This window comes from Bombus huntii, chromosome 6 (genome assembly GCF_024542735.1).
Source record: "Bombus huntii isolate Logan2020A chromosome 6, iyBomHunt1.1, whole genome shotgun sequence".
Taxonomy (NCBI): domain Eukaryota; kingdom Metazoa; phylum Arthropoda; class Insecta; order Hymenoptera; family Apidae; genus Bombus; species Bombus huntii.
The window spans coordinates 6,015,786-6,041,749 of NC_066243.1; the positions used below are offsets into that span (position 1 = coordinate 6,015,786).

Sequence of the window (25,964 nt, forward strand, 5' to 3'; positions counted from 1 at the left end):
CGTCGGTATGAAGCTTCCTCCTCCAATCTTCATTTATTAATGTTGGCTATAACCAGTGGGCATCGCGGATCGTTACCCTCACTTTTCTAACGAAAAGTGTGAACAACGAATCCGCGTTCTTAATTCAAAAGGCACACCCACACCGAACTTTTCTTCGTAATAACACGAGAACGGACTTTACTTCTTCTACGATATCAGGAGGGTCAAACTTAACTTCTACTTCGTCTACACCAGGAGAGTCAACTACTTCTTCTACTACATTACTACATTCAACTGTGAGGGACTTGTTCTACTACGACAGAACATTCAGTGTATCCCTATCAGGTCTTCACCCGCTAAACATTCGTCTACGACATTTATATCATACGAAACGGCGTAACTCTGTAGTGTATTAAGTTGTTGGAAATACAAATATTATAACCTGTTAACCGCAGTATTATACTAACTCAATCACCCCTATTATCCTAACATAAATAAAGGGATCGATCTGTTCGTGGCGTCGATTATTCTAATCGTAACGGGAATTTATGACTCCCGTTGACGTGCTTCCTCGCGATCGTGTCTCCCCGCGACTGGTCGAATAAACTGAATGCAAGAAAGAAGACAGAGAAAAAGAAGCCCATTTGTGTATATGTATTTATTTCTACATTATATAATTATGTAAATATAAATTTAATTTCAGTTCAAGTTTTGCACAGATTATTCACGTATCAATCAATAGGTACTCGCTCTGATAAATATTCGTTGATATACAGAGTTGGATATATAAAGCGGAACAATTAATATAACTAGAACTAAATATTTTCGTTATTAATGGTTATATGAAAAAACTGCGGAAGACAGAGTTATGCTATTTGGAAGAGTACACGCAGTGGTAGATAATATTATTTCTGAAAGTCATTTTTTAAATAAGATTTTAAGATCATTATCAGTTCTTTGTGGGCAATATATTTGGTTAATACATTAATCGATCTATCTCAATATTCACTATAAACATTTAATTTAACAATTAGTTTAATTCTATTTTGTCAAATTGAAAGTATAAAATTCAAAGAGAACGTAAATATAAATATACCGTTTCGCGTCTTTCCTTGTCTTCCATATAGAGTAGAACCTTGATTCTCGAAACTAATAATAATAAATGTGTTTGAATAATAGAACAACAGTTTTTTCTGTACTGTGTGTCATATACTTCAAACCAAATGGCACAAAAAAACAATTAAACGCTACATAAAATCGTACGTGTCCCACATTTTCCCTACCGCTAAATCATATTATATTTCTTAATATATTTTTTAATATATATGTCTTAATACAAATAATTCCTCCGAATTACTTCCACTTTGTACTTCAAACTATGTGAGCTCTTTTTTTTAGAACCACGAATGAGAAGGCTCATCTTCCTCGTCGACAGTACCTATGTTCACTTGATTCAGAGGATTGTATTCAAAATCTTGAAGAACTTCGTCGGTACATATCGTCATAACTGTATCATCTGTGTCATCAATTTGAAACCAGCTTACCACGCCCTTTCTGTTGCACCCTTCGCAACCTGGTAATCTATGCAGCAATGCAACTGTTTCATCTACGTCCTTTTTTATTGTTTCTAAGTCTTCCGCACTCCGTTCGCTTTTATTCTTCAAAAGTATGTCCCACGCGTTTTTGAGTATTACTTCGTTGACACTTGACCAAGCATCATGTACGATGCGGCAACAATCCCGCAATGTTAATTGCTTATGGTTGTCTATCACCTCTTGCTCCGTATTGCAGATAGGTAATGGCATTAATGTTTCCAGCAATTCTTTTCGGTACTTTCGCTTGAAACATGCGATTATTCCACGATCCATTGGTTGTATGAGCGGAGCAGCCTTAAATGGAAAACTCATGACTCTAACGAATTCATCTTTTTGATTTAGTTCCTTGAGATCGTGACGTGAGCCAACATGATCTAGTAACAACAAAGTTTTCTCCCTGCGTCCGTTTTTCAGCTGTCTTTCTTTAACTGATTTTAAGAAACATTTTTCGAACCATTGACTGAAGATGTTACTGTCCATCCAAGCATTGGTATTATCTGTGTAGATAGTTGAGAAGAGATTTGCATTCAAATTGTGGGAACTTTCAGGTTTCACAAATGTGTGGATTAGTACCGGCAACTTATGACATCCGGTAGCATTTGCACAAAAAAGTGTAGTAATGTGATCTTGGCACATTTTTGGGATTCCTGTCGACTTTCCATTGCGAAAGATCAAAGCTTCTTTTGGTACTGCTCTCCACATTAGTTCTCTGTAGTCGGCATTATAAACGTTCTCCAATGTAAACCCCTCGTCTTGCAGAAGTTTCTTAAAACGAGCTTTGAAGTTATTCGCTGCATCTTTATTTGAGGTTCGAATATCTTCCCTGATACCCCTTTTACGGATACGGTGACGTACTCTAAACCGTAGCAACCAACCGCTACTGGCTTTAAAATTAGGATCTCCGTTTAATTCTTTATTTAGCTCCAGAGCTTTTTTGCGTATCAGTGGTCCTGTTATTCGTACACGTTTCGCTTTACATCGTATGTACCACAGGTAAAGAACTCTTTCTAAATCCATATGGCGTGACTTAATTAAATGATTTGGGGACCACCTACGAACCATTGTGTTGAACTCTAAATAATCTTTTATCCTTCCTTCGTTTGCCATTATATCATCCACGGTGGATCGTCCAATACCGTACGCTTTTGCTATGATTTCGAAAGTCACACCTCTATCTATCATCTGAAGGATTTCGTATCTTTCGTTAGTTGTCAACTGTACTCGATTTCGTCTGGGCGCCATTATTGTTTGAAACGTTTCGAATGTAAATACCGTACTGAAATGTTGTAACGAGATTTTATTTCGACAGTTATCGTCGTCGTCAGTTTTAATTGGGGGAAATAAATACTATATGATTATACACGTAGATAGGTGTATACGTATATGAGATACACTATAGAGAATTATACAACATTCTGATGACAAACCGTTCGGATGATGTGTGTACGCAATGTATAATCGAGATTATACTGTATATCAAAATAACAAATAATATTCGGCCAAGAGTTGACAGAAGAGTTGACGAAAATGGGAATTTATTATGAGATTATTATGAGGCTAATAAGAACAATTTTATTTGCAAATAGTTAATAGATTAATGGTTTTCTGTAAATTTAAATTTATACTTTATGCCCATCTTATAAACGGTAAACTTTTTAAGAAGACCAGCAACTCATTGATTCTACGAATATTCCAAACATTCTTTTCATGGATTTATTTTTCGAATAATTTTACGTAATTTTGTAAAAAGAAAAAATAATAAATTTAACTACGAAGATAAACGAGTTAAAAATGAATTGTAATTTTGGGCAGCGGTGAATTATGGAACTTCATGTATCATTATACTTTATTGTTAATATCGAGTAATTTGAAAACAGTGTCTTTTTCCGTAAAAAATTCAATGTAGATTTCATTTTCTATGAAATTTGAATTTTTAGTATGTACAACTTGTTTTTTTTCGACAGAAAGTAAGCAATACCAAAGTTGCCATCATTAAATACAGATATCTTGAAAATAAAAATTTATGTCAATCCCGATGTTATTCTCTATTTCATTTAAGGGCATTACTTAGTAGAATCTTATTTAGAAAACTCAATTCAGTACCGTTATGTGCTATCGATCAGTTCTCGATGATCACTAGATTTAGGACAATATGAACCCCCATCGACATGCATTGATGACTACGAAAACATGAATGACGCATGTGTGATTACCCGATTCCAGTACATTAATTAAATTATATACACCACCATAATTATATACATTACTATATGCACAAGTATTCGGGCACTTGCTGTAATCCAAACAAAACGTTGATATTTTTCTTATATTTTCAACATTACGCTAGAAATATGTTTCTCTAGTGTTAACTCCTTAATGCTCGTCGTAATTATTATTAAATTATTTGTTTATTTATTATTGTTTTATTTATTGTTTTTATTTATTTTATTAATTTATTTATATATTTTATAATTTATTTTATTTATTTATTTATTTTTATAATTGTTATTGTTTATTTATTGTTATTAAATTGTTAAAAATTATTCCAAATTGAACCTGAAATAAGGAATATACTTGAGCCAAGCAAGTCCCATGTTTATTATTAATAAATAGCTGACACTTTATAAAATCTATATAAACTTATGGAATGTGTTTGAATAAGCGCATATTTCAATCATTCTAAGGTATCAGCTTTGAACAGATATGTATGCCTACAGTCTCTAAACATGGCTATTTTCATGGAAATAATTTTCATTCACATTCAATTATGTGTTTCTTTTTATTTACACTAATGAATATCAGCTATTGTAGCGTATATTCGCGCTACGAACAACTTTGATAATTCCCAGCTTTGAAACCAGATTCGTGCAAGCAGTAAGAATTAGATCTTATTCCACCTGAAAAATTTACATTGACGGAGGAATTTTTCTTTCCGAACAGATTCAAGTCGTCGAAATTCATTGTGTGATTTTCTATCCGTTTGAAATTCATAGAGTCCTAAATCAAATTTATAATTCTATTAAAACAATTTTGAACATGTTATACTTTTGCCCATGTAATCAACATATGTTGAGGTATTGTGTAGGTTTTTCTTTTCTTTTTACATTGTTATGCGACAGCTAATTTTTCATATTCGGTATATCGTACATATCTGCGCGGATAATAAATCTACAAAAATTTAATGTTTTTTAAAAGATTTTTTATTATGAATCTTCTTCAAACGATATGTCTGTAAATACATCCGTTGTTCGGATAAATATTGTCTGCAAACTTTTTAATATCTAAATTAAGCATTTTAATATACAGGTTCAGTCAACTAATTTGACCACGTCAAATAACTTGAAAATTACTGTAGAAAGCACTGTTTTGGGTGAAAATCAGATAGGACTCATCTCTATGTATTATAGTTTCGTCTTATTCTTTAACACGACAAGTAATTCATATGTCATAAATAGATGGCACCTATTTATGTAAATTTATATTTGTGGGATTATGATTGAAAAGATGGAAGCTTGGTACAAAAAATGTTTGATTACGTATCAAGTATTATAGAAAGGAGTATACTTTGGATACTTTATATATTCTTTCCTATTATGCGCATCGTGCATAATTTTGCATTTGTAATTTTTTTTATAAATGCATAAAAATCTGTAGTCTATATACAAACTCCCCCCCCCCCCCCGTGGGAGCTGCGGGCGCTGGCGCTCAAAAAGAGATACACCCGCCGGAGAGAATGGCATCCGGGAGAAGACCCTACCGAGCAGGCGGCTCCAAACGACACAGGAGCCGCCGAGGAGGACACATGGAACCTGTGGCGATCCCAACTGATCAACGGGAGAAGCGAACACCGAGGCGCGGATGCGGTCCTACCAAACTGGGAGGCATGGAGGAGCCGCCACGGCCTCCCACTCACATTCAGGATGACACAAGTACTCACCGGACACGGTGTGTTCGGCGAGTTCCTGAAGAGAATAAGGCGAGAGACGACAGACATCTGCCACCACTGCGGAGAGGGCAGGGACACAGCGCAGCACACCCTGGAGCTCTGTCCGGCGTGGGAGCTGCCCCGCTACACCCTGCGGCACGCCATAGGAGAAACGCTGACCCCCTCAGCGATTGTAGAAGCGATGTTGAGAGGGTCACAGGAATACGAGGCCGTCCGCCTCTTCTGCGAGCGAGTTATGCTCGCGAAGGAGCGAGCGGAAAGGGAGAGAAAGAAGAACTCTCACCCCTGCAGGATAAGACGATGGAGAAGGATGGCAGTCAGACGACCCAGAGCCGCCCCGCCACCACCCCAACGGACTACGACCAGAAGAAGTGACAGCGCTAGGGGCAACGACGTCCCCCTAACGCCTACTCAATAGCCGGCTCGAACAAGAGAACGCGAGAAGGGGGTGCAACTGAAGTTAATTCATAAGAGGTTCCTGGAGCACCCTCTGTCACACGCATAAGATGGTCATCGTGGAGTTTTAGTCGGTAGGAGTCCGACACTACTCTGCTGTTACGCGATTATTGCAGCAGCGGAGTGTCCATGAGGATTTCTCCACGTACAAAAAAAAGAAAAAAAAGTCTATATACAAACTACGATGGTAATAACAGCATCGTTGTTTATCGAAAAAAAGCACAAGGAACGAGACCCCCATTTGCTGCAATTTAGCCAAAATGCCATCTTCCGATTACATAGTTTTTGTGTATTTGTCATGGTAAACAATGACAGCTGAAAATTAGAAATTGTTCACTTATTCTCATTATTGCAAAAGCTGTTGGAGGTGACTACCGTTTCTTTGTCAGCATAATTGAGTTCTCTATGTTGCACCTTTATAGTCATTTGCTAATGCTTTCTACATTTCGGGGTGATGGAATGTAAGAATTTTGTTACTGAAAAGATTTATAAATTAGAAGTATTAACTTATGGGATACGGTACATTTAATATTCATAGTATTGTAGGATATTTTTATGTATTTAGAATGGATTAAACAGGAAACGATGGTTATTTAACGTGAACTAAATACAATAATGTACTGTAACTAAGACAACTAAGTAGTTAATTTACAACTCTCGTCATCACGGTTCCAACGCTCTCTTTCACGCGGACCATACTCCTCGACGCAGACAACACTCTGATTTCTCAACTCACAACATCAGCAACACTAAAGATCTCTCTGGGAACACTCAAGCTCTAGATCGAAACGCTAAAGCCCGACAACGCCGGCAACTTTAAAAGAACCCTCTAGCAACACTAAAGCCTGTCAATTCACTAACAGCTACCTTTTATACCCTGGCTCCGGTATCCTGGCCCGCACATGTCCCATGGTCAAGTAGATCCTCTTAATTACCCAGGGGTTTTCCCGATATTGTACTATATACCTGCCATGCACATGTTCCATGATCAAATAGATCTTTTTAATTACTCAGGGTTTTCATAGTATATACTAGTCTATAATACTACAGTATGTATGTATGTATAAATAATTCACATGGTGAAGTGCAGGTTTAGGCAAATGTTTAAATGGATTTCCTGATGATAAGGAGTAATATGGTTGCTTTTTATTGGTGTACATTATCACATACTTCATCAAGTTAATAGACAGTTAAAGTTAATATACAATCAAAAATATCTTCGCTCTTTAACGGTAGAACCAAGCTTCCTTACATTATGAGTCGCCACTTTTCCAAGATTCCACAGTTGTATAGTTTTCCATACATAAAGCGAGGATACCTTCTTTGTTACCATGAAATCTTGTAACGATTATTAATGAATTTTTATCAGTAGTGTTTCTCAAATCATTATCATGAATAACAGTCTGGCATTCTTTCCATGAATCACTTTCAAATTTGTCAAACCTCTTTTAAGCTGTTGAACTATTTTTATGCAGTACATTCACTTGGGTGCGGATGATGGTTTTAACTGGCTGTATTAGATCTCGAGATACTCGTCCACTGTTATGGAGAGGTTAAACTACAAACAGGAAAAATTTATCGAAACAAAAGGCAGGCGAAAGAAATGTCGAAACGACAGAATGGAATGCTTTCAAAACTTATTACACTCTTCTTAGGCGCGGCGCTATTTTGAAATTACAAACTGTTGTATTCTCGATGTTCTAATTCATTAATATAACCGTAAGGGTAGCATTAACTAGCGTATCAATACGACTGATAAATAAAATTCCACGTTTCGGCTTACCTGCTTTGTGCAGGAGTGCTATCACGGTAAGGATTAAAGTTTTCTTGGAATAAATAAATATTTCTGATATCTTCTTAAGTAGTTTATTGGATTTATTTAGTCAAGAATTTATTAGCAAGATTCTGATATTGATTGTTTATGTGAGTTATAAAATAAGGATAATAATTAATATTTTATATACTGGCGATGGAGTTTTAGATTGACGGCGAAAAATAGATTTCTGTTTGATTGAGCCTGATTCTTTCCAAACTTTCTCTTCTACACTTTTAATTTCGGCAACTAATGGAGGTTTAAACCAACGTTATGCACGTTTCTTATTGATATAGATTTTGTTTCTATAATTCCTTCTTGCTTTTGGCATCTAACATGTATACAAGTTATCTATAATAATGTTCTCTATGGAAACCAGTGTGACTTCGCAAGTCTTGCCCAAAAATGAGCAGATATTTCTGCAAAAGCCGGCGAAAGAAAAGCCTCCATAACAGAACTCCGATATGTGAAGGACCTGATGAGGAGTTTAGAAATTTTAACACTCAACATGGAGACAATAATGAGGAGAATCACGGTCTCGAGCAAAAGAGATCTCATGTTGGAGAAGTCAAGCAACAAAAGCATACTAGAGATCAAAAGAGTAAGGGAATAGATTGATTCCAACGCGGAAGCGAACAGTGGACGTCGCGACAGAAAATCATCGGTCGCTGCGCAGATGACCTCAAGGGACCAGAGAGAGACTAGGCACCGTAGAGTATCGGTGGTCAGCCAAACGGAGATGAGTATTGACGAAGCGCAAGGGGATATCCCCTTTGGAGGAGAGACATTGAATCATACGAAAAAATTTAGGAGACAGGAGAAAGTCACTTCTACGGAAGTTGTGAGAGACAGCGAACCCCAGTGGACGCCTGTCGAGAGACGCAAAAGACTTCGTAGCCGTATCGAGAGCACGACGGGCATGGAGGGGTATGACGGTAGGACCGGTATAAAGGTGAGCAAAGGAAAAACATAAAGGGGAAGAAGCGAGGCGATCCTAGTGAAAGTTGGGCAAGACCCCAACTGGATCGACCCCTACAGGGAGGTCGTAGAAGCAAAGAGCGCCCTGAAGGAGATGACAGGAGTCAGAAAGACGAAGGCCGGTCATATCCTGATCGAGCTCACGAACAAGGTAGCGGCGGGTGAAGTCGCGGACAATTTGAAAAGAGTCATGCGACAAGGTAAGGAGATTGTCCCCTTGGCGAACAGGGAAGCGCTCGAGATTAACATTAGGTTTACGGGCGTTTTGTATATACATATTTCTACGAGCACCCGTCAAATTGACGGGTAAACGAAAATACACATTTTTTTTTAAAAAATCGATTTATTCAAATTAAGTCTGAAAGGAACAATATTAGGCTTCACGTTTAAATAAATTATTAATAAATAAAAAGTCTTCTTTTTAAATTATCACTAAAAAATAACAATAAAATTAACACTAGGTTTGCGGGCCTCGCCAATTTGACGGATTTCGAATTCCGAAATGAAATATCTCAAGAACCATAGCATTAATTTTAACCATTTTGCATTTTCCGAAATATGGAACAGGTTCATAAGTAGCAGACAGATTTGTTATACGCCATATGAAAATATTTCGATAGATGAGCAATTATTTCCAATGAAAGCCCGGTGCCGATTTATACAATATATGCCGAATAAGCCCCATAAATTTGGCATTAAATTTTGGTTAGCAGTTGACGTCCAAACAAAGTATATTTTGAATGGTTTCCCTTGTATGGGGAAAGATGAAACTCGATGCTCAATACCGTTGAGCGAGTTTGTAACACTAAAATTAGCCGAACCATATTTACAACGAGGCAGAAATATAACGACAGACAATTTCTTTACAAGCATCCCGCCAGCTAAAAAATTGCTAGCACAAAAAACAACTTTGGTTGGGACCATCCGGTCGAATAATAGAGAACTGGCAAAACCAGCGAAGGAAAAAAAGGACAAGATGACTTTGTTTTCCTCAGAATTATATAAATCAGAAAACTTACTGTATGTAAAACTTACTGTACTTACTGCATGCACACTTACTGTATGTAAAAGTAAACCTAAAGTAAAAGTCCTCCTTCTAAGCACCAAACATAGAGATGTATGAATAGAAGATAATTATAAACGTGTTCCAGAAACCATTGCTTTTTACAATAAAACAAAGTTTGGTGTGGACGTCGTTGACCAAATGGCACGCAAATATAGTGTGAAGCAGGAAGTTTCCGATGGCCCCTTCAAGTCTTTTTCAATATTTTGGATTTGGCAACGATAAACGCGTGGATATTATATAAAGAGTGCACCAGATCGAAATTATTCAAAAAGGTATTCATATTTTGTTTAGCCGAGGAATTAGCTGGAGAAAACAAGAAGGACATTTGCCAAAGATCAGACGCTTCATTTCTGTCACCTTCAAAGTCAGAAGTGCGAAAAAGTTGCCAAGTGGGTTATTGCAAAAAAATAGAAGTAATAATTATTGTATATATTGCAAAAGGTCGTATGCGGAAAATGTACAAACAACATTCAGTATATTTGCAAAAAATGTGCTCAATAGATATGATTACCCTGTACCGTTAGTGATAATTTAAAAAAAGACTTTTTATTTGTTAATAATTTATTTAAATGTGGAGCCTAATATTGTTCCTTTCAGACTTAATTTGAATAAATCGATTTTTTAGAGAAAAGTGCGTATTTCCGTTTACCCGTCAATTTGACGGGTGCCGTAGAGATAGGTATACTACATACAGATTTCAAAGATTAGAAAGCCTAGGAAAAAATAATTTTGTGTATAAATTCTTTAGATGAAATGATTAATTTACGATGCAAAATGGTTAAAATTGGTGCTATGGTTTTTGAGATATTTCATTTTGAAGTTCGAAATCCGTCAAATTGAAGATTGTTAAAAACATCGATTCGATCACTACGAGGGAGGAATTAATGGTGGATATATCCACAGAATTGGATATAAGGGATGAGCGTTGGATCGAGATCAAGTCCTTGAGAATGACGCCATGGGAAACACAGCAGGCGGTTGTAGTGCTAGCTGCGAGTACCGTACCTAGGGGCAGGCCGTCGATCAGGGTAAAGACTGGACTGAAAATAGTGACGGCTAGGGTCTTACCCAACGTAGCGAGGTGCTTCAAATGTCATATGGTGGGGCATAACGTTGCCAGATGTACGGTGGTAAGTCCTGGTAAGAAGCTATGCAGAAGGTGTGGGGATAGGGACCACACAATTAATCAGTGCACCAAAAAGCCGAGGTGCGCTATTTGCGCGAAAGAGAATAGAAGCAACCTGAAACACGTCAAGGCATGCCCGGCCGTGAAAGATAGAATGAGGGGAAACATACATACGCTAAGATAAAAATATTAATTATCAACCTAAATAGGTGCAGACTTGCACAATAGCTAATGTAACAGTATGCCTGCGGAGCCATTGTCGATGTGGTGTTCATTTCAAAGCTTTATAGGCAGCAGACATACGGGTACAACGACGACAAAGGCGATTCGTCGTTGTGAGTGACTATCTTCAAAGGGAAACAACCAGACGAGACCACCTTGGCCACTAGGGAAGGAATCGTAGTAGTCACCGTTGACAATGTGTTTTGCATTGGTGGTTATTGCTCCCCCAATTTGAATATGGAACAATTTAACAGCTATTCCAGGAGTTGGAAACATTGATTCAGGCGACCAAGAGGAGTCACCCAGCAATGATGATCGCCAGAGATTTTAACTTAAAGGCCACCGCTTAGGGAGGGCATGTGAATGGCCGCAGGGGAACCAGCCTCCTAAACATATTCACGAAGAACGGAATCGTTGCTATCAGGATGAAGGAGGATCACACATTCTGCAAGAACGGAAGGAAGAGCTTCCTCGGCATCCTCAGTACGAACAAAGGATTGGCTAAGAATTATGCAGGTGGGAAGTTGCCGAAGGTCTGATCGGCATCGGACCACAGATACGTCCTGCATAATTTTAGGATTAAAAAGACGAGGTGTGTTACGCCACGAGGCTTACCACAGGCTGCATTTCCTAATCGTCGCTCGCGGTCCTACAGTGTCGCAGGCAGATCGTCTTATCTGCCCACCGGACCACATACAATGTATCGACGAGAGCATAGTTGTCGCCAAGCAGCGAGCTCTAGAAACGTCGATTTTTGACCGTTACGTTTTCCACGCAAGAAGAGGCATACGTGATCATAGGCGCGAGCAGTAACGTGACCAGAGCATAGTGGGGGTCGTCTTCCAAATGAGACAAAGGAATAATCGAAAGGGATCAGTTCCTTCTGACGAGTCAAACGTGACACATCGAGAAATCTGACGAACAAAATCAAATAGTCTAACGAATTTATCTAGAGATATCGTAAAGTCGAGTCAACTTTCTGTAACAAGGTGTAACGCCGAGAATTTGAAGTATTCGACGAGGGACGCCAGTATGGATAAATTTGTTTTAACATTCGACGATAACTATGAGAACTTATTTATAGATAATACGGACGATAAGGAGACGCATAGGGATCGTTTACAGACTACTCTGGAAACGACGTGCACCTCTAAACTTAAAAAGGTGTACCCGCCGATGGGTAAGAAAAGCTGTAATTACTGGTGGAGCAAGGAAATAGGTTAGTTAAGGAAGCTTAGAGGTCCAGGATTAGGGGTACGAACAACGCGACTCAATTGCGTGAAGTATATAGAACTAATAAGAGGAAGCTGGCGAGGGCGATCGAAACGAACAAAGAAATATGCTAGAAAGATTTTTGTGTGGCGCTGGATATGGACCCTTGGGGGAAGCCGTATAGGGCCGTCATGTCGAGGATGGCCCTGAGAGTTGGAACGAACGGCCTCCACGTGGACAAGGTCCGATCTATAGTTGACGAGGTCTTCCTGACGAGGCCAATGGAGAGAAGGTAAGGTACGTCGAGAAATCGCAACGGTGGAGAGGAAGGAAGTGACGATCACAGGATCACAGAGAAAGACCTGATTAATGCCTAGAGCTAAATAAATCCGAACAAGGCATTTGGTGTGGACAGTATACCAGGGACGGCGGTCAAGATGTTGATGGAGAAGAGAGCGGAGAAAGTGTTGAGAATGTTGTATGCTGTGATAGACATGGGCAAGATTCCGCCGAAGTGAAAGATAGCGAGGGTGGTACACATACCTAAACCAGGTAGAAATCCCACGTTAACATCGTCTTTCCGACAGATCAGCGTGCTTCCAGTACTTCGTAAAGTCTGGGAGCACACGTTTAAGAACCTGATCGACGAAAACCTGGGGCTGGACCCATTCTACGAAGATCAGTATGAGTTCAGAAGAAGAACGAGTACGGTGGACGCCCTGCGCCGAGTAATGGACCTTGCTGACTGGTCCAAAAGGCAGAATAAGAAATGTGTGTTAGCTGTGGTGGATGTGAAGAACGCGTTCAACGCTCTCAGTTGGGATAAGATCTTGGAAGAATCAGAAACTAGAGGGATGCTAAGGAAATTCTTGACGCTCCTTGAGAACTATTTCGAAGATAGAAAGATTGAAGTAAGGACGACAGGAGAACTATAAGGCGAAATTTGTACGCCGGTGTTGCTCAGGAATCGATACTTGGACCGCTGCTATGGAACCTGGTGTACAACGGTCTACTGAAGGAGTTGAATACGATTCCGAAAATGAATGCCGTTGCTTTTGCTGACGACTTGGCAGTGATTCTCGGCGTTGCCAAGTGGTGTGCCGAGAACTGCAGAAAGTTCGGGACTCATTTGGAAAAAAGTGCGGTAAGGCCGATGTCCTTATTAGAGCATTAAGATCGTTGTCGCTCAATATTAACGGTCCCGCCGGCTATGCGAAGAAACTCTATTATGGAGTCTGGGAGTCGGTGGTGCTTTATGCGGCGCCTGCATGGGCATAGGCGATAGAGAGGAAGAAGGATAGAAATACTCTTAAGGGGGCGCAAAGGGCCGCACTGATACGATCATCTACGGCGTACCGCATAGTGCCATAGTAAGCATTGTGCATGCTTACGGGCACTTTGCCCCGTTCAAGAGAAGAACCAGCCTCGGTCATTCATGAAAGGATCAAGGCAGCGAAGGAGCGCATGGAGTATAAATGGAAGGAGGAGTGGCATGACTATCGCAGTGACAACTGGGCGAAGAGACTGGTGGCGGGCGTCTGCGTATTCAGGAGACACAAGCGATACATTGATCACTTTACTATGCAGATCTTGACCGGGCACGGTATTTTTAACGTGTACCGAAGGGCGATCAGGAAGGAAGTACACGCACGGTGCTGCGATTGTGATTACAACCTGATCGAGCTGATGATGAAAAAAGAGAGAAACTGGACTATGTTTCGGGCTACATACAGCAAGATAACGAAGACTAGGCTTGTTCAGGAAAAGGTCGAAGAGTGAAGAAGAAGACAGTAGAGTTAGACTGAATAAGCGAGCGGTACTAATATAAGGCCAACCCTGAAGTCATACCGTAAGGCGGTTCCGGAGTTAGTGCATATACAGTTAAAGGAGCGGGTAGAGGAGGGGTTTTTAGTGGGTATGGCGACACCATCTACCGAATCCCATATAACCCAGTGACATGGGTCACTAGGTATGCGTAGTAGCATTTTCCCCTCCTCGTGGAAAGAAGAGATAGTTCTGTAAACAGTATCAGGAGAGTTGCGAAAACCTATAGGCGTCTTTAATTGTTGAAGGCACCGTAACCGGCGCAGTTTTTCAACTGCGTCAGGTCACAGATTAGCACAAACAACTATCGTTTTGATATTTAATATTCTTAACGAAAACCCGATTAAATACACAATGATTCTTGATAATTCTTGATTGTTTACGACAATAGTCAACGAATAGTTTTATTGGAGTACTACATGTGGTACAAGTTCGAAATTATTAAAGAGGAGAAAATTACTATGGCTAAGACTTTAATCTTGCTTATATGTGTTATTGATCGATATAATTGTTCGAAGACTGATTGTATGACCGATTCTCAGCTAATTCTTTACTCAACTAAACCTTTTGTTCAACTGAACTATTAGCTCCTAATAAATTTTAATTCGGCTGTCTCTTAATGAAATTTTAACCCAACTGCCTGTTGACAAAATTTCAACATTCTAACTAACAGACTGGCCGATAACTGAAAAGGCTCTGTCTCTATGTGGCTACCATTATTTATACTAAGACTATCATGGGATAATTGTCGCGTGACGGATTATTCCATGATAGCGCGGAGTATTTGTACGTAATTACTTCTGCGGACGCAGAATTTTCGTTTTGCTGGTGTCCTTCCGAAAGTATTAGGGTTTCTGCTGATATGGCTTTCGCGGAAGTGTTATTGAAGCTTTCCTTTTTACAGAAGCCCTTGCTGCTGGTTTCTTCTTACAGTATCAATTCTGCTGATAATAGGTCCTACTCCGCTGAACACGTGATTACCTTTGTCGATGATGATACTTTACCCTTTTGCGCGTGCCAGATGTTTGTCACAGCTGATGCTGTGTAAGAAGGTCGTAGGCTCTGAATTTTCGTTGTCTGCTTGTTGCTTCCTTGTTTCGATTTCAATATTCCTAGGTCAGACTTTAATAATATAATTATTGTGTGTTTATGCGTATGTTATTTTATTGTAATACTAAAGTATCTGTACGCGTTATATCGTTTATTTCCTTTATGATCTAATTCCATTTGCCTAGAGTTGTGACTCGCATTATTCGCGAGTTATGACGTATTCCTTCTCTGTCTCTCGTTACGGCCCTGCATACCGAGGGGCCGCTGTGAAAATAAGAAACGCGTGATGATCAAACACCACTTACATAATCTAATTAGTCAGAACCACGTTCAACCAACCATCTTAACAATACAAACTAACAGCAATTACTTCTAGATGTCAGCAGTATAAGCACCACCGCGACACAAAATGACATCACAAAAATGGGAACAGTATTTTCAATCCTTAGGTGACAAATACATCACAGCGAGACACTTCAATACAAAGCACACGCTATGGGACTCAAGAATTGACACACCTCGAGGTTGAACACTAGAAAAATATATTAGAACTAGTAATCTCAAAATATTATCCACTATACACGGCCGACATACCAACAACTACCAACAGCAAAATAGTGACATTTGCGGACGAGACGGCTGTACTAGTCAGGTACACTACTCCAGAAACAACAGTCATATTACTACAAGACTATATTACAAAAATAGAAAAATAACTACAAGATAAACAAATAAAAGCAAACCTCAGTAAGTGCAACCATATTACATTTACACTAAGAAAACGGAAACCGCCAAATATCCAATTGAATGGCACGCACATAACACAAACAAAGGAAGTTAAATATATATGTCGGAGATGAAAGTGCATCGGAACCTTCCTTTTGGAACTTCGGCAAAATCCCTTAACACCGAAATCTAGATTCTATCATAGGTGTAATTAAACAATTGTCGTCATTCGATCCCATTGTATTTGTCCGAGATTTGTGATAATGAGCTTGGGCTCGAGGCAACAGCCAGTCACCGAACGCAGCCGCGATCACGGGATGAACGCTTTGTCTAACAAAGGTGTGGAGTAATTCTATAGCTCTCCTTAAAAGAAATATTTGTAGCGGCACGCGACAGTAAACATTCCAACGGTTTCTGTCCCGTGGCTCGCCACACGCAGATCCTATTTTTCGAGTATGATGGTTACCACATGCCGACGCGTCTCCACAGTACGTGATCAGCTAGCCCGAGGGCCGTTATAAACAGTAAGATCTAGTGACCTAAAGTCCTTCAAACAGACAAACAGTCTTTGTTCCAACTACGGGAAGTTAGAGGAGATCGATTTTTTTCATCGAATGACGTCTCCCACTAGCAACTTTCCCTCGAGGGCGGCTAGCATCTTTTTCTAACCACCGATATGGAGGTTGACCAATTAGCAGCAACATCAATTTCCCTTACTTTCTGAACGAAGGCTATCCTCGACGAATCCAATGATCTCGTGTCCTAAGACACACCCCATCGTAGTTTTCCTCTGTGGCATCATCGGGACGGAAAGTCATTCTTTCTTGCGGTGCCATCGACGAAAAGAGTAACGCCTTACGATCAGTGAATATTACGCGTTTTATTAACAAAGAGTCCGACTTAGATTTTGTGAGCACGTACATCTATTATCCCGTTGACTGCGGATTCGTTATTAAACCTAGGATCATTGTCATTAGCTTCCCGAGTATCTAAGTACCACAGTTATTTGTCAAGTTCTCTAATAATCGTATTTGCACTGGTCAATGTCTTCTCTGTTGCATAACGACAATGTGTAATCCAAATGAAGATTCGTTTCACGCCCCTAACCCTAATTCTAATGTAAACCCGACATATAGGACTCCACTTAGACACACGACTTACATGGAAATAACGTACGAAATCAATTATGGACACAATACGGATAAAAAGAAGACAGATGCACCGGCTAACTAGTCGAAACTCTAAACTCGCCATAAAAAATAAACTAAAAATCTACGAAACGATAATTTAACCAATTTAGACGTACAGAATACCACTATTGGGGACAGTAGCAATGAGCCACATAAGTAGAGTCGCTACAATAGATTATACTGAAAACAATAGTCAACGCCCCATGGTATGTCAGAAACGAGGATATGCGCAAAGACTTAAAGATATCAACGGTCAAAGAAGAAATCGGCAGGTACGCAGAAAAGTACAAGGAAAGAAAGGTAACACATCCAAACCAGCTGGCTGCTGAAGCGAGCAAAACTCTCATAGAAAGAAGACTAAAAAGAAAACATCCCACTGACCTGACTAAAGAAATAAAATAGACAAACTCGAAGAAGATATCCCGTTGGGATTATCGAGCTATATGTTGATTAGCAATAAAGCTAGAAAAATTTACCGAATATCCAGCTGGACATATGGTAAAGCACAAATTGAATAAAAAAAGAAAAAGAATCAAATATGTTACGGCACGTGTGGAACGAGAGACGTGACATTCAGCAATTCGTAAATCTTCGAAAATACTGGTATTAATAATTATTAGTTAAGTCATCTACATCGACGAGGTCGCCATCCTCGATACTTACATTTTGTTAATTACTTACAATTACAACTTCCTTTTCGTTTTATATGACAAATTATAAAGAATGCAAGAAAGAAGAAAGGAAGAAATAGCCAGTTTGTGTATGTGTATTTGTTTCTATGCCATATGATTTTATCAATGTAAATTTATTTCCAATTCAAGTTTTGCACAGATTAGTCGCGTATCTACCGACTTTGGTAGGTGCTCGCACTGATAAATATCCGCTAATATACAGAATGGGATACATAAATCGGAACACCTAAATAACGTCGTTATTAATGTAGTAACTTGTGGATTCTTAGAGTAAAGACAAGTGATTGCTGGTAGAGTTTAAAGTTTAAGGTATTTTAATGAGTGATATTCAATAACAAAGGACAGACTACGATATCTTCGCACGCCGACTCACACTCCGTGTCCGCTCAACTCGCACTCTGCTTCTCGACTCACACTCTGTTTCTCGACTCACACTCTGGCCGTTGTCGCATTCTATTGCCTTTTTCCTAGGCCCACCGCACACGTATTCTGCAGGCGCTCGTAGCCAGGGTCACGTAGGTCTTTTCCACGAAACTATGCACTTGAAAAGACCGATGACACATTGATGGGCCCGATGGCGCCTCGGCTCTCGCGACATTGTTCATAGTTCGCCCGATATTTCTTAGGCCTTTCGTCCACGATACTACATTCGGCCATCCTGCAATAACATCTGCCCTCAGATGTTGCCTTCTATCTCGCTGTCATCAGATGCGTCACTTTCGGCGTTTAGGACCCAAGGTTTCATAAAATCGAGGTGTGTGCGGGTCCTTCCTTCGGTACTGCTTCGCACGCTTTCTTCTTTTCTTGTAATTTCGCAGGTTCCCTTCTAGCTTACCTATGTTTCGTTCGGTTAGGCTACAGTCAAGGCAGTTGGATACCACGTATTCGACCTTTTCGCGTAACCCCTTGAACCAGAAGTCCTTCTTGACCATAGCTTCTGTTTTGGTAACCTCAAAATGCCCACGCTCGTGCGCTTGCCTGACTACTTGAGCCCGCATCGCCTTCGATACTACTATTAGCACATCGTCCTTGCACTCCTTATACAAAATATTGTTTCTTACTACCTGCCCATCGGCCTGACTGCACGATGCGGCGTCCAATATCCTACGGACTTCAATGTCCTTGTTCTGTGCCCTTCTCAACCGTGCAATCAGCCCGTCTTCACTCTCCGTTACATACATAGTGCTCGGCAGGGGGTTCCTACTCGGAGCATCTACATGCTGCATACTTTTCCCCGGCCGATGACACACCTGATACTTAAACTCGCCTAGTAACAAGGCCCATCTAGCCACACGCACACACAAATCTTTCTTTCTAACTACACCTATCGGACTCGCATACTCCGAGTCTGACGATTTGATGACACCCTCGTTTGTCCACACTTCCATCAGATCATCTTCTTCCTTTCTTTCCGACGGCGCCAGTCTTCGCGGTCTTCGCGCTACCGGCTTGTCGCTTTCCAAAACTACTTTTGCGGTTATTCCGACGTCTCGCTTCTTCTCCGGCCTATACCCCCTAACGATATCTCGAATCGCTTCACGATAATGCGGTTCCTGTACGTGTGTTAGGTCTGTTTCGTCAGTCTGTTCTACTACGTTAATTCTAAACACATCCGACACGTCTTTGTTAGTCTGTTCGTCAAGCCGCAAGAAAGTCACTTCGCCCCGTTTAACCCGTAACTCTACCTGATCCAGAAAATCAGTGCCTAACAACAGGCCGTGCTTCGTCAATATTTTGTTTGAAACAACGTGCAAAGTGATTGGCAGTTTACACCCATCAACCGTCATTACCTGAGTGAATTCACCCCAGGTCTCATTGCCAGCGGAACCAAAACCGTCGAACTTAAACTTGCATTTACCTAGCGGTGGTGACCCTAACCTCGCATACTCGTCTGATCGAATGAACGTGAGATCACTACCCGTATCCACTAGTGCCACAAACCTACAATCATCTATCGCCACTTCTTTCACATACTTCCCTTTTTCGGATCTTGACACTACGCAAGTCTCTTTCGGTCGTGCCGTACACCTCGCTGCAATATGTCCAAATCCGCTGCACTCGGAACACCTAACACCTTCTCCCCTCTCCGGACACTTAACACTTAGATGATCCTCACTACCGCAAATGAAGCATCTTCTTTTCTTCATTGCGTCTACAGATTGACTGGGCTTCCCGTTCTTCTGGGTTTTAGCCGGCTTCACAATCGACTTTGCTCTGCGACTCTTCTGCTCTTCGTACATCACTAACCTCTTCCTCAACTCTTTGATTGACGTAGCGCCGTACAATACAGCCTTATTGTTCTCGCCGTCTATTATTCCATCCACTATGTATTCCACCTTTGCTTCCTCCTCCATGTCCACATGGCTGGCTATTTCGAGCATGCGGTACATGTAAGCCAAACATGCTTCATCACTCTCCTTTTTTGTTTCTTCAAGTTTCTGATGAACTTACCTACTGTTGACTTTCCTCGAAAATTCTTTCGCTAGCCCCCTCTTCAACTCATGCCAAGTCCTGGCATGACACTCGAATCTCGCAAATATTTTCGCTGATCCCTTCAGCAGCTTCCTGGCATAGACTGCCTTCTGCCCATCCGACCACATGCACGTATCAGCGACTTCCTCGAACGACTCGAACCATCGTTCAAAATTTTCACCTCTGTTGCCACTAAATGACTCTAATGCATCTTCGACGTCTCTAAAACTCAGTGTCGAACCAACACATGCCCTTCGACAACATTCGTCACGGTCCTGATACACCCTTCGCGTATCTCTCTTGTATCCTCTTGCGTTTTTCTTGTCATCTTCATCCTCACTTTCGTCGTCGCTTTCTTCTTCCGACGATATGTCTTTACCATCCATGGCCGCTTGTAGCCGTGCGCGTAATTCTACTTTTCTTCCCGTCGTTTTTAAACCCAAACTAGCGAGGCGCTCCTTCGACTCCTTCGTATTCATTTTCTCAACATCTTCGTCTTCGTTACAATCACGCTCAGCTCTCTGTACGTTTCCTAAATCTCGTTGACCGGTTAGCTCTTCACCGCCCGTCGATCCCTTACGATACGATTGTCCAGCCCTACACGCCCGATTCAGCCTTGCAATCAGCACTGACCTCGCACCCGTATAGGGAGGTTCATTCGCGCGAGCTTACTCCTCAGCTCCTCCAGCGTCGAATCCTGTTCACCCGACAATCGTTCGTCCCCAACGTTTGCCATTTTTCACACTACACAAACTTAAACAGTCAACGATATCGTCTTCTACCGCACCGCGTACCGGTAAATTCACAACTAGCTCGAATAGCTCTGTTAAACCGTTTCGTTTTCTGTCTTGTCCAATCCCGGACGAGCCCCCAAAAATATGTAATATCGTGATATAATGTATTTACAAGGAGTGGACAATAGAGATGTTAATCAAACAGAAAAAGACGATTGTTGTTCAACCTGAACTATTCACGCCAAACGTACAGAAAACAGCGCAACTAAATAACTAGATAGCGACTCGACTTTTACCAAAACGCAATCAACACTCTCTCGGCAACGCCACTCGCAAACTCTGTCTCCGCTCAACTCGCACTCTGCTTCTCGACTCACACTCTGTTTCTCGACTCACACTCTGGCCGTTGTCGCATTCTATTGCCTTTTTCCTAGGCCCACCGCACATGTGTTCTGCAGACGCTCGTAGCCAGGGTCACGTAGGTCTTTTCCACGAAACTATGCACTTGAAAAGACCGATGACACATTGATGGGCCCGACGGCGCCTCGGCTCTCGCGACATTGTTCATAGTTCGCCCGATATTTCTTAGGCCTTTCGTCCACGATACTACATTAATATTATTAAAAGAACTACGCAGGACAAAATTATGATATTTGGAGGAACACACGCAATGGTAGATAATGTGTCTCCTGAAAGTCATTATTTAAATGAGATTTTAAGTTCATCATCATTTTTCTGTGTGACAATATATTTGTTTAATACATTCATCGATCCATCTCGATATTTCGTATAAACATTTAATTTAACAATTACTTTATCTCTAATTTGCCAAATTCAAACTATAAAGTTCAAAGAGAACGTAAATACAAGAATACCATTGAAGAATACCAAGAATACATCGCATGCGCCAGTGGTAAAGAATTCTTTCGATATCAGTTATCGGTGACCACGATAAACGTTTTGTGGACCGGCTAGCAATCACTGTGTTTTTCTCGACATATGCTTTAATATTTTCTCACTGTACAGATATATAGCGCACGGAGGATAGATCAATATCGTATTTTGTTGAAAGAGTGCTTTCAGACTCACCTCTTTCTAACATCTGAAGGATTTCATATTTTTTGTCAATTGTCACACTAAAACGTTTTTGTTTAGACATCATTATTGTTTGAAACGTTTCGAATGTAAATACCGTACTGAAATGTTGTAACGAGATTTTATTTCGACAGTTATCGACGTCAACAATTTTGATTGGGGGAAAACAAATACTACGTGAACTATATACGTATATAGGTATATACGTATGTACGATACATTATAGAGAATTCTACAACATTCTGATGATAGAACGTTCGGATGATGTATGTACGCAATGTATAATTGGGGTTATGCTTTATATCAAAATAACAAATAATATTCGACTAAGGGTTGATAGAAGCATGCAATACGAAAATAAGAATTTATTGTGAGATTATTATGAGAATAATAACGACAATTTTATTTGCAGATAGTTTACAAATAAATAGTTTTCTGTAACTGGATTTCTACTTCTGTACATCCTATAAACGGTAAACTTTGTAAGAAGACTAACAATTCATGGATTCTACGAATATCCTAAACGTACTTTTCATGGATTTATTTTTCGAATATTTTGCGCAATTTTGTAGATGTTAAATATAATAAATTTAACCACGAAGATAAACAAGTTAAAAATGAATTGTAATGTTGTCATCGTGCTTTATTGTTAATATCGAGTAATTTGAAAGCATAGTTTTTCTCCGTAGAAACTTCAACGTAGGTTCTATCTATGAAATTTGAATTCGTCAAACAAAGTGTTTCATACTTTCTACATAAAATGATTACTACTAGTGTTAGTTTGGCTCATTTTAAACGTTTTGGTCCATCTTCTTCTCGTAGCGAATAATTCCTACTTTGTAATTTAAACGTGTGTAATTTAAATATATAGGATCTTCATACAGGCAGTAGACAGCTTTTTTCTCATAAGTGATAAATATCTGGGGAAAATGAAGGAATACACAATTTTACCATTTTTTATGATCAACGTAATAACGTACATCATTGACAAGGAGTACTAGTACTAAAACCCCAATTTCTCGTTCCGAAGACGTTTTTCAATAAATATAACGTATTGGCTTCGTAATACAATTATAATCTGTGTTATATGTTAATTTCTCAGTTCGCAGTCTTGAAAGTCACTACCTTACTTCGTACGTTCAAATCCGTTTATTTGAAATTTGAACACGTTGTTTAGGAAATTGTTCATTGTTTTGTTATTATAAGAATGGAACATATTCACTTGAAATAATACATATTTATATATATCTGGAATAATAGACAGTAGCAGTCGTATTAAACATGCTGCTTAAACTTGGTGAATAAGAAATACTGGTAAATGTAAAACTGTATGTAACATTTAAACATTTCTTTTATTTCCAGTCATGTACAATTTTGAGATCTCGAAAGAAATAATGTGCATCGTACATGATTAAAATTATATTAATGTACGAAATAATAAAGTATAATACAAATATGTCACATTCTGTTTAAAAAATTAGAAATCATCATTTTCCGGAAAATATTGTAAGCATGAAAAATTAATATATATGCTATTATGCTGGTTGCAAAATGTGGCAAAAATGTTCCCACGTTAATTTTTTTCGTATACTTAATATTTACGGTAATAGCATTGACTAGTAACATTGACTAAGCACTAAGTACACTTTGACCTTAGCTATTTCCAACCATTCTCAACGAATGTTTGCAACACGATGAACTGAGAATATTTGCATCTCATGTTATTATAAATTATTAACATCGTTACACGTTTAAGTGTATTTAGATTCTGTTCTAAACGTTCGTAGAATTTCATCAGCAAACCGTGGGATCAGCAATTCTAGCATCAAGTTTTCGCATTTTTAAATCACTTTTTGGAATTGGATGTGCACATCCTAAAGCGATACTAAGCTCTTCCATCCATGCAGTGATATTCTCATCCATACAGTGATTCGCCGATTTGATAACACAAGTTTTCGAATCCATAGAATGTTCTTATCGGTCTACAAGGTAAAAGGTAAATCCTTATGCGCTTCATCATCCATTCGTTTTCTGTTATTTCCTGAAACTTTTTCAGCCTATTGTAAATGACTGGTGGCTTCATAGTATTTTCTCCATATCCTTTTTTTAGCATATCAACCGCTTCAGTTTCTTTTCTCTCGCGTTTTAGGACTAATTTCGTCTTAATAAGTTGTTTTTTGAAAAAAAAAATCACCAACCCCTTTTGAAACGTGTGGCGGTTGAAAGAAAAATAGGCGTGCTGAAGATGTTGCCATAAGCGACGAACAGCTTATCATAGGCTCGCGAAATTTAATCTGTTTATAAACTATAAACTGTATTTCTTTCCCGACCAGAAACATCATTCTGCGAACTTCTTCAACAGTGAAGCATACCATGTAGTAACAACTTGTCTTTTTCGACAGAAAGAAGGCAATACTAAAGTTGCGATTATTAAATACAGATATCTTGAAAATAAAAATTTAGAATAATCCTGAATTTATTCTCTATTTTATTCAAGCACACATATCGTCTGGCGCTTTACAAGGCCATTACTTAGGAGAATCCTTGTATTTTCGACCAATCGCGGAGGACGCAATCGCGAGGAAACGCGTCAACGGGAGTCGTAAATTCCCGTTACGATTATAATAATCGACGCCGCGAATATGATTTCCGTTGAGATAATAGGGGTGATTGAGTTGGTATAACGCTGCGATTAACAGGGTTATAAAGTTTATATTTCCAACACTTAAGAGTTACACTGAGGCGTATATATAAGTTAAGTAAGTAATTGATTTAAGAATAGTAACCCGGTAATGACTATTCTAACGATGAAAAATAAATGAAGTTCGTTCTTATGTGATTACGGAGGAAAGCTCGGAGTGGGTGTGTCTTTTGAACTAAGGACATGGATTCGTTGTTCACACTTTTCGTTAGGACAGTAAGGGTAACGATCCGCGATGCCCATTGGTTATAGTCCATATTAATAAGTGAAGATTGGAGGAGGAAGTCTCCTACCGATGTGGCTCGGGGTGACCTTGTGCATGGGAAAAACCTGCTTTTCCGTTAGACACCCATCCGCTTTCTCCGTAATTTGTAAGAACGTGCAATAAACCTAAGGACTGTTTTAAGTACCAGTTATAAACCGGAAATATTTGCAGGATTAAATGTTCCTGCAAGCTAATAAGATTCACAACTTCCTACAATCGACAACCAACAACTCGCAACTAACTACTCACATATTGTGACTATCACCAACTAACTAACTTTCTCCACCAAAACACCCTTTTTTTATTGGCACATATTTTCGAAAATTTTCGAAGCAATTGCATCGAAAACTTCAATATGAATTTGACACATTACATTAAAATTGAATTCAAGTTACTAACCGATATCGATATATTATTGTTCGTTGAGTAGGAAATACGCGGTGGCTGAATCAATGCTCGCATAGGTACGGCCGCTCGAAAACAAGTCTCTACCTACAGATGATTCATCAGAAACGTAAAATATTTAAGAGTAAAGGACTGTTACTGGGAGAGCAATGAAATGGGCCGAATTCAAATTGCATGTTGCTGTAAATAATTTCTACGGTTCGGCTACCTCTTAACGGTTGAGTTAAAGCAGCAGTGACAGGGACAAACAGCAGAAAAAAGAATGCTTATCAACAGTCGATAACAAACTCCGGTACGTAACACATCCCACTTATTTGTGACAACGTTTCAAACGATAGATTGAAATTGATAGAAGTACACTATATTTTAGTGCTTCAACAATCGGGTGGTTGTGTAATTACATCGATTTATATTCCA

The 25,964-nt window shown here is 39.5% G+C and overlaps 3 protein-coding genes across 3 annotated transcripts in view; all 3 read right to left on the reverse strand.

Moving 5' to 3' along the window:
- Nucleotides 1–20,320, reverse strand: part of LOC126866944 (uncharacterized) — a 169,042-nt gene extending 148,722 nt beyond the window's left edge. Inside the window, exon 1 of the mRNA XM_050620980.1 lies at nt 18,411–20,320. Within this exon, the coding sequence (XP_050476937.1) occupies nt 18,589–20,265 (1,677 nt within the window). The 5' untranslated portion in view covers nt 20,266–20,320 and the 3' untranslated portion in view covers nt 18,411–18,588. The remainder of the gene's footprint in view (nt 1–18,410) is intronic.
- The window catches only part of LOC126866978 (uncharacterized), a 162,925-nt gene that overhangs the window by 44,290 nt on the left and 92,671 nt on the right, over nt 1–25,964 (reverse strand). The window lies entirely within an intron of this gene.
- Nucleotides 1,210–2,827, reverse strand: LOC126866955 (jerky protein homolog-like). Its single transcript, XM_050621001.1, has one exon. The coding sequence runs from the start codon at nt 2,814–2,816 to the stop codon at nt 1,374–1,376; it is 1,443 nt and encodes a 480-aa protein (XP_050476958.1). The 5' UTR covers nt 2,817–2,827; the 3' UTR covers nt 1,210–1,373.

Bases quoted from the DNA above. Each gene is read 5' to 3' on its own strand.
- LOC126866955 (XM_050621001.1), bottom strand. From the start codon at position 2,816: ATGGCGCCCAGACGAAATCGAGTACAGTTGACAACTAACGAAAGATAC.